The sequence below is a fragment of the Coffea arabica genome, chromosome 10c (assembly GCF_036785885.1).
Source record: "Coffea arabica cultivar ET-39 chromosome 10c, Coffea Arabica ET-39 HiFi, whole genome shotgun sequence".
In the NCBI taxonomy this organism is placed as follows: Eukaryota; Viridiplantae; Streptophyta; class Magnoliopsida; order Gentianales; family Rubiaceae; genus Coffea; species Coffea arabica.
The window spans coordinates 6,118,928-6,129,112 of record NC_092329.1 but is presented as its reverse complement, the minus strand read 5'-3'; the positions used below and the strand labels follow the sequence as shown (position 1 = coordinate 6,129,112).

The 10,185-nt window shown below is 37.5% G+C and overlaps 1 protein-coding gene across 1 annotated transcript; it reads left to right on the top strand.

The window, feature by feature from the left end:
- The first annotated feature begins 134 nt into the window (after positions 1-134).
- Positions 135-1,575, top strand: LOC113714938 (F-box/kelch-repeat protein At5g43190). Its single transcript, XM_027239088.2, has one exon. It carries the CDS (start codon positions 363-365, stop codon positions 1,437-1,439), a length of 1,077 nt encoding a protein of 358 aa, XP_027094889.1. The 5' UTR covers positions 135-362; the 3' UTR covers positions 1,440-1,575.
- The last annotated feature ends 8,610 nt before the right edge of the window (positions 1,576-10,185 follow it).

The window sequence follows — 10,185 nt, the reverse complement described above, 5'->3', positions numbered from 1 at the left end:
CCCAAAATAAAAAAAATAAAAAATAAAAAGTTTGAAACCCGATGTACGCATTAATAATTTTTTAAGGGGGGTTGGGAAAAAAAAAAAAAAAAAATGCCTACTGGTACCGGACCACAAAAAATGGGGACCCCAGTTGCTGTATGTAAGTCCTGGTTCCAACCCCGCTGGCTATTGGTCTGGTGTGTATAGATCGAGGGTATGGTATGGCCACATGCTTTTCATAAACCTCCAGCCAGCGACAATCCATGGAGATGGAGGTCAAAGAGGAGCAAGGAAAATAGCTCAGTCTTGAAAAAGAAATGGATTCACACACACGTATAAAACAACTACTAGGCTGAGTTAGAAATCGAATAGAGCAAGAAATGGATCCGGAGATATGGAGCAGGTTGCCGGAAGACATCCTGGAGCGGGTCCTCTCATTTCTTCCATTGAAAACGTTCTTGAGCCTCAGATCAACCTGCAAACACTTCAAGTCCCTCCTTTTCTCTCCTTCCTTCGTTTCTAAACACTCTCCTGCTTCTCCTACTTCTTCTTCTTCACCTTTCTCTTCTTTCCTCTTACTTTCACACCATCAGTTTAGTTGCAAATGTCCTCTCTATGATACTGTCCAGAACGCTTGGCGCAATTTGCCTCTTTCCTACTCTCCCACGGTCTCACCTGCGCAGTCCTGTACCCTTTTATCCGCCTCCCATGGCCGCCTTTGCTTCTCTCATCCCAGCTCCTCCTCTTTTATAGTCTGCAACCTCTTGTCAAGGTCTTCGAGAGTCGTCAAGTACCCCAAATTTCCCTGCAGTTTCGAGTCCTTGACTTTGGTTTCTACGTCAACCGGTTACAAGCTATTGATGATGTCTTCTTCTGGATCATCAAATACTGCTTTTGTTTACGACTCTGGCATCCACCTCTGGCAGCAGTTCCAGGGGATCAACCTGATTTTAAACAATCAAGGGGGAGTATTCCATGAAGGGAAATTGTACTTTATCACCACCGAGCCTTTCCACATCTTATGCTTTGATCTGGAGACTGGGAGCTGGGAGAGATCTCCGATTCAATTGCCAAATCAGCTTGCCTTTGCCAGGTTAGTCAGTGATGGGAATAGGAAATTGTACCTGATTGGGGGGATTGGGAGTGATGGGATTTCAAGGAGTTTGAAGTTATGGGAGTTGAGCGGAGATGGAGAAAATTGGGCTGAAGTCGAAAGGCTGCCGGAAATGATGGTGAAAAAATTTCTATCAGTTTGCTACCACAAGTATGAGCATGTTTATTGCTTTTGGCACGAGGGACTTCTCTGCGTTTGCTGCTACACTTGGCCTGAGGTTTTGTATTACAAGGTTTCTAGGAAGACCTGGCACTGGATTCCCAAATGCCCTCTGTTAACTGAGAAATGGAGCTGCGGTTTCAAGTGGTTTTCCTTCGTTCCACAGCTATACTCATTTGCATGATCATTCCGCTTTGGAATATTAAAGTTAGAGATTCTAGTGATCAATTTTTATTCTGCGATGTTTATGAAATTCTACAACAGTTCTATTTCTTTCTTTGGTTGTATCCTGGATGAATATACTACTACTTGTTTTTGCATTTTCTACCACTGAGTATTGATGATGTTGGACACAATTTTTGTCTATAATTTTTGTTTTTGGATAATGTTAGGGTATCAGACCAATTATTTGAAAAAGGAAAAGACCAACAATTTAATAGAAAACTATATCTAGCACGAACGATGAGCAACGCACAAGAATTAACGTGGCTCGGCTTAATCACTAAGCCTACGTCCACGGAGAGAAATATTTGTTCTTATTATGAGAGAAATAACACCATAAGATTACAACTTGATTCCCAAACCTCAACTCTTGTATAACTCTCTCACCCACTAAGAACTCTCTCACTCTTTTCTTGTGTGTCTTTGTAGTATGTCAACCTACCTATTTATAGAGAACATTACTGCCAAAAAATTAAATAATAAACTCATATAGAGTAGGAAATAGTATCTAACTAAATAGGGTTTTACTTGACTACTACTTCAAATAACTAAAACCAATTAGGAAACTAGTTACTTCCACACAAAACAAGAATTCTACCTAAAAAGAAATTAAGCCAATTTCCTAACAAATCTCCACTTTGGCGAAAATTTCTTTTAGCAAACACAACAAACCATCCAAAAAAAACTCTATTTGTCTTTTCCCACCAAGTACCTTGGTGCCTAGCTACACACTGGAATTAAGACGGTCTTGTTTTCAACTGATTCAATCGACAAATGAGCGTGTGTAGCTAACCGAGTCCAACATCTAGTTGACTCGTGAGAGGGGTCTCAATTCACCCTCTCGCATAGCAGGACTTTTCCTCTCACCACCATTTGTAATTTGAGAGCATTCCTGGATCCCCTTCCGCTCCCAATCCATTGAGGTATTTAAATGGTACAAATTATCATACTTCTTCCCCATCAATAAGATCGTCTCACTATGTGTGATTTTCAATACTCCACCTGCAGCGAAAAAATGGCAACCCTCGGAGTCTAACTGGTTCAAAGAAATTAGATTCCTTCGTAACTTTGGGACATAAGCCACACCACCCAAAGAACGAATCTCTCCATTCAACATTTTGATTTTCACCACTCCAACACATTTGACTTGACAAGTAGATCCATCACCCAAGGACATAAAACCTGCCTTCTTTCTGTGGAGAATATCAAAATAATCTAACCTGGAGCAAACATGTGAAACACATCCAGAATCTAAAATCCAACCATCACGAGAAGAAGTATTATTACCTTTGGAGATTGTGAGAATATCTCCACGCGATGCATATCCAACAACATTATCATAGTCATTCTCATCATTTTTCTTTTGATGAGGGCAATATCTTTTGATATGGCCAAACTCATGACAACCAAAGCACTGGATTCCACCATTTCTCTTGGCTTTTGAACCACCTACCTTAGATTCACCGTCAAATTATTTTCCTCTTTTATTCTCACATCGAGCAATTAACGCAGCTTCTTGTGTCACATCTTGGTTTGCCTTCCTTTGTTTTTCATGATCCAACAAAGAAGACTGCACATTCTCGAATTCTAAAGTGTCATTCCCATACAACAGGGTTGTCACGACACTTTCGTAAGAATCAGAGACTGAGATAAGAAGTAAAAGAGCCTTATCTTCTTACTCAATATCTACGCCAACCTTTTGGAGTTGATCCAAAATTCCGTTGAATGTATTCATGTGATCCATGAGACTGCCACCCTCCACCATCTTTAGTGCATAAAGTTGCCGCTTTAGATGCAACTTATTGGATAAGCTTTTAGCTAGATAAAGCTTTTCCAATTTTTTTCAGAGGTCTGCTGTAGAATCTTCCTCATCTATCACATTATTTATGATGTTGTCCGCCACATAGAGCCGAATAGTGCTCGCACACCTTGCGTCCAACTCCTCAAACTCATCATCCTTCATGCTCTTTGGCTTCTTGTTCTTTCCATTCAAAGCTTTTACCAAGCCTTGTTGAACTAGAACATCATTCACTCTTCTTTGCCAAAGAGTGAAACTTGTAGTTCTATTAAACGGTTGAATTGGAAACTGTATAGTTCCAAACCCTATGGTATACAACCACCCACTCAATTTCAAATAATTAACCAAAACCCCAACGGAGCTCTGATACCACTTGTTAGGGTATCAGACCAATTATTTGAAAAAGGAAAAGACCAACAATTTAATAGAAAACTATATCTAGCACGAACGATGAGCAACGCACAAGAATTAACATGGTTCGGTTTAATCACTAAACCTACGTCCACGGAGAGAAATACTTGTTCTTACTATGAGAGAAATAACACCACAAGATTACAACTTGATTCCCAAACTCCAACTCTTGTATAACTCTCTCACCCACTAAGAACTCTCTCACTCTTTTCTTGTGTGTCTTTGTAGTATGCCAACCTACCTATTTATAGAGAATATTACTGCCAAAAAATCAAATAACAATTGGAAACCAATACTATTTCCTAAACTCATATAGAGTAGGAAATAGTATCTAGCTAAATAGGGCTTTACTTGACTACTACTTCAAGCAACTAAAACTAATTAGAAAATTAGTTACTTCCATACAAAACAAGAATTTTACCTAAAAAGAAATTAAACCAATTTCCGAACAGATAAAAACATTATTATTGGAATTTCACTAACCTTCTAATAAATCCGCCATTAGAAATGGCACAACAAAATCTGAAGGATTTTTCCTCCAAAAGATATCATCACATATGAATTTTGCATTTTTAGCTAACACACGAGCGACTTTATCGTCTGTAATATTTCAAGAAGGCTGTTAGTGTCAGTGAATAAGCAAAACGAAACAAAATGCTGTTTGTTGATGGGCAATTTGAAATTCCATATCTGAGTAGAATTTTAAGGTCCAAACCTGCAAGAAATTTGATTGGTTTTTTTTTTTTTAATCTGACCAGGGCTTCTAAAATGTCACCATATCGGTGAAAGTTCAGCACGTATTGGAAATTAGAACATTCAACACATTCCTTCGAAAAAAGAACATTCAACGCATTTTACTAGCTAAACCTGTGACGTGTGAAGTTGATTACTGGAATTCCAAAGTCAACAAAAAATAAAAACAAAAATAAACTGGCCAATAGAGTTCCAACTTATACCGGAACAATTAATTTCTACAAACGTCTGAATTCAGTTTTGATCCCTAAGACTCAGTCGTAATAAAAAGACAGAAAGAAAGAAAGAGAACCCTAAGACTTTTCATTCTTTTTTTTTTTTATTCTTCTAATAAAATTGACTTTTAGCTCTTCATGTGATCAAGTGGTACTAAATAATTTTTTATCTTTTTCGCCTGAAGTAGTACTAATTGATCATCCTTCTAAGTTCCCCATTAAAGTCATTGAAAAGGTCCTAGCCATGTATGTATTCATTCAATGATTTCTTCCTTTCGCATAATTTAAGCACATGAAATTGTACCTGATTGGGGGGATTGGGAGTGATGGGATTTCAAGGAGTTTGAAGTTATGGGAGTTGAGCGGAGATGGAGAAAATTGGGCTGAAGTCGAAAGGCTGCCGGAAATGATGGTGAAAAAATTTCTATCAGTTTGCTACCACAAGTATGAGCATGTTTATTGCTTTTGGCACGAGGGACTTCTCTGCGTTTGCTGCTACACTTGGCCTGAGGTTTTGTATTACAAGGTTTCTAGGAAGACCTGGCACTGGATTCCCAAATGCCCTCTGTTAACTGAGAAATGGAGCTGCGGTTTCAAGTGGTTTTCCTTCGTTCCACAGCTATACTCATTTGCATGATCATTCCGCTTTGGAATATTAAAGTTAGAGATTCTAGTGATCAATTTTTATTCTGCGATGTTTATGAAATTCTACAACAGTTCTATTTCTTTCTTTGGTTGTATCCTGGATGAATATACTACTACTTGTTTTTGCATTTTCTACCACTGAGTATTGATGATGTTGGACACAATTTTTGTCTATAATTTTTGTTTTTGGATAATGTTAGGGTATCAGACCAATTATTTGAAAAAGGAAAAGACCAACAATTTAATAGAAAACTATATCTAGCACGAACGATGAGCAACGCACAAGAATTAACGTGGCTCGGCTTAATCACTAAGCCTACGTCCACGGAGAGAAATATTTGTTCTTATTATGAGAGAAATAACACCATAAGATTACAACTTGATTCCCAAACCTCAACTCTTGTATAACTCTCTCACCCACTAAGAACTCTCTCACTCTTTTCTTGTGTGTCTTTGTAGTATGTCAACCTACCTATTTATAGAGAACATTACTGCCAAAAAATTAAATAATAAACTCATATAGAGTAGGAAATAGTATCTAACTAAATAGGGTTTTACTTGACTACTACTTCAAATAACTAAAACCAATTAGGAAACTAGTTACTTCCACACAAAACAAGAATTCTACCTAAAAAGAAATTAAGCCAATTTCCTAACAAATCTCCACTTTGGCGAAAATTTCTTTTAGCAAACACAACAAACCATCCAAAAAAAACTCTATTTGTCTTTTCCCACCAAGTACCTTGGTGCCTAGCTACACACTGGAATTAAGACGGTCTTGTTTTCAACTGATTCAATCGACAAATGAGCGTGTGTAGCTAACCGAGTCCAACATCTAGTTGACTCGTGAGAGGGGTCTCAATTCACCCTCTCGCATAGCAGGACTTTTCCTCTCACCACCATTTGTAATTTGAGAGCATTCCTGGATCCCCTTCCGCTCCCAATCCATTGAGGTATTTAAATGGTACAAATTATCATACTTCTTCCCCATCAATAAGATCGTCTCACTATGTGTGATTTTCAATACTCCACCTGCAGCGAAAAAATGGCAACCCTCGGAGTCTAACTGGTTCAAAGAAATTAGATTCCTTCGTAACTTTGGGACATAAGCCACACCACCCAAAGAACGAATCTCTCCATTCAACATTTTGATTTTCACCACTCCAACACATTTGACTTGACAAGTAGATCCATCACCCAAGGACATAAAACCTGCCTTCTTTCTGTGGAGAATATCAAAATAATCTAACCTGGAGCAAACATGTGAAACACATCCAGAATCTAAAATCCAACCATCACGAGAAGAAGTATTATTACCTTTGGAGATTGTGAGAATATCTCCACGCGATGCATATCCAACAACATTATCATAGTCATTCTCATCATTTTTCTTTTGATGAGGGCAATATCTTTTGATATGGCCAAACTCATGACAACCAAAGCACTGGATTCCACCATTTCTCTTGGCTTTTGAACCACCTACCTTAGATTCACCGTCAAATTATTTTCCTCTTTTATTCTCACATCGAGCAATTAACGCAGCTTCTTGTGTCACATCTTGGTTTGCCTTCCTTTGTTTTTCATGATCCAACAAAGAAGACTGCACATTCTCGAATTCTAAAGTGTCATTCCCATACAACAGGGTTGTCACGACACTTTCGTAAGAATCAGAGACTGAGATAAGAAGTAAAAGAGCCTTATCTTCTTACTCAATATCTACGCCAACCTTTTGGAGTTGATCCAAAATTCCGTTGAATGTATTCATGTGATCCATGAGACTGCCACCCTCCACCATCTTTAGTGCATAAAGTTGCCGCTTTAGATGCAACTTATTGGATAAGCTTTTAGCTAGATAAAGCTTTTCCAATTTTTTTCAGAGGTCTGCTGTAGAATCTTCCTCATCTATCACATTATTTATGATGTTGTCCGCCACATAGAGCCGAATAGTGCTCGCACACCTTGCGTCCAACTCCTCAAACTCATCATCCTTCATGCTCTTTGGCTTCTTGTTCTTTCCATTCAAAGCTTTTACCAAGCCTTGTTGAACTAGAACATCATTCACTCTTCTTTGCCAAAGAGTGAAACTTGTAGTTCTATTAAACGGTTGAATTGGAAACTGTATAGTTCCAAACCCTATGGTATACAACCACCCACTCAATTTCAAATAATTAACCAAAACCCCAACGGAGCTCTGATACCACTTGTTAGGGTATCAGACCAATTATTTGAAAAAGGAAAAGACCAACAATTTAATAGAAAACTATATCTAGCACGAACGATGAGCAACGCACAAGAATTAACATGGTTCGGTTTAATCACTAAACCTACGTCCACGGAGAGAAATACTTGTTCTTACTATGAGAGAAATAACACCACAAGATTACAACTTGATTCCCAAACTCCAACTCTTGTATAACTCTCTCACCCACTAAGAACTCTCTCACTCTTTTCTTGTGTGTCTTTGTAGTATGCCAACCTACCTATTTATAGAGAATATTACTGCCAAAAAATCAAATAACAATTGGAAACCAATACTATTTCCTAAACTCATATAGAGTAGGAAATAGTATCTAGCTAAATAGGGCTTTACTTGACTACTACTTCAAGCAACTAAAACTAATTAGAAAATTAGTTACTTCCATACAAAACAAGAATTTTACCTAAAAAGAAATTAAACCAATTTCCGAACAGATAAAAACATTATTATTGGAATTTCACTAACCTTCTAATAAATCCGCCATTAGAAATGGCACAACAAAATCTGAAGGATTTTTCCTCCAAAAGATATCATCACATATGAATTTTGCATTTTTAGCTAACACACGAGCGACTTTATCGTCTGTAATATTTCAAGAAGGCTGTTAGTGTCAGTGAATAAGCAAAACGAAACAAAATGCTGTTTGTTGATGGGCAATTTGAAATTCCATATCTGAGTAGAATTTTAAGGTCCAAACCTGCAAGAAATTTGATTGGTTTTTTTTTTTTTAATCTGACCAGGGCTTCTAAAATGTCACCATATCGGTGAAAGTTCAGCACGTATTGGAAATTAGAACATTCAACACATTCCTTCGAAAAAAGAACATTCAACGCATTTTACTAGCTAAACCTGTGACGTGTGAAGTTGATTACTGGAATTCCAAAGTCAACAAAAAATAAAAACAAAAATAAACTGGCCAATAGAGTTCCAACTTATACCGGAACAATTAATTTCTACAAACGTCTGAATTCAGTTTTGATCCCTAAGACTCAGTCGTAATAAAAAGACAGAAAGAAAGAAAGAGAACCCTAAGACTTTTCATTCTTTTTTTTTTTTATTCTTCTAATAAAATTGACTTTTAGCTCTTCATGTGATCAAGTGGTACTAAATAATTTTTGATCTTTTTCGCCTGAAGTAGTACTAATTGATCATCCTTCTAAGTTCCCCATTAAAGTCATTGAAAAGGTCCTAGCCATGTATGTATTCATTCAATGATTTCTTCCTTTCGCATAATTTAAGCACATGAAATTGTACCTGATTGGGGGGATTGGGAGTGATGGGATTTCAAGGAGTTTGAAGTTATGGGAGTTGAGCGGAGATGGAGAAAATTGGGCTGAAGTCGAAAGGCTGCCGGAAATGATGGTGAAAAAATTTCTATCAGTTTGCTACCACAAGTATGAGCATGTTTATTGCTTTTGGCACGAGGGACTTCTCTGCGTTTGCTGCTACACTTGGCCTGAGGTTTTGTATTACAAGGTTTCTAGGAAGACCTGGCACTGGATTCCCAAATGCCCTCTGTTAACTGAGAAATGGAGCTGCGGTTTCAAGTGGTTTTCCTTCGTTCCACAGCTATACTCATTTGCATGATCATTCCGCTTTGGAATATTAAAGTTAGAGATTCTAGTGATCAATTTTTATTCTGCGATGTTTATGAAATTCTACAACAGTTCTATTTCTTTCTTTGGTTGTATCCTGGATGAATATACTACTACTTGTTTTTGCATTTTCTACCACTGAGTATTGATGATGTTGGACACAATTTTTGTCTATAATTTTTGTTTTTGGATAATGTTAGGGTATCAGACCAATTATTTGAAAAAGGAAAAGACCAACAATTTAATAGAAAACTATATCTAGCACGAACGATGAGCAACGCACAAGAATTAACGTGGCTCGGCTTAATCACTAAGCCTACGTCCACGGAGAGAAATATTTGTTCTTATTATGAGAGAAATAACACCATAAGATTACAACTTGATTCCCAAACCTCAACTCTTGTATAACTCTCTCACCCACTAAGAACTCTCTCACTCTTTTCTTGTGTGTCTTTGTAGTATGTCAACCTACCTATTTATAGAGAACATTACTGCCAAAAAATTAAATAATAAACTCATATAGAGTAGGAAATAGTATCTAACTAAATAGGGTTTTACTTGACTACTACTTCAAATAACTAAAACCAATTAGGAAACTAGTTACTTCCACACAAAACAAGAATTCTACCTAAAAAGAAATTAAGCCAATTTCCTAACAAATCTCCACTTTGGCGAAAATTTCTTTTAGCAAACACAACAAACCATCCAAAAAAAACTCTATTTGTCTTTTCCCACCAAGTACCTTGGTGCCTAGCTACACACTGGAATTAAGACGGTCTTGTTTTCAACTGATTCAATCGACAAATGAGCGTGTGTAGCTAACCGAGTCCAACATCTAGTTGACTCGTGAGAGGGGTCTCAATTCACCCTCTCGCATAGCAGGACTTTTCCTCTCACCACCATTTGTAATTTGAGAGCATTCCTGGATCCCCTTCCGCTCCCAATCCATTGAGGTATTTAAATGGTACAAATTATCATACTTCTTCCCCATCAATAAGATCGTCTCACTATGTGTGATTTTCAATACTCCACCT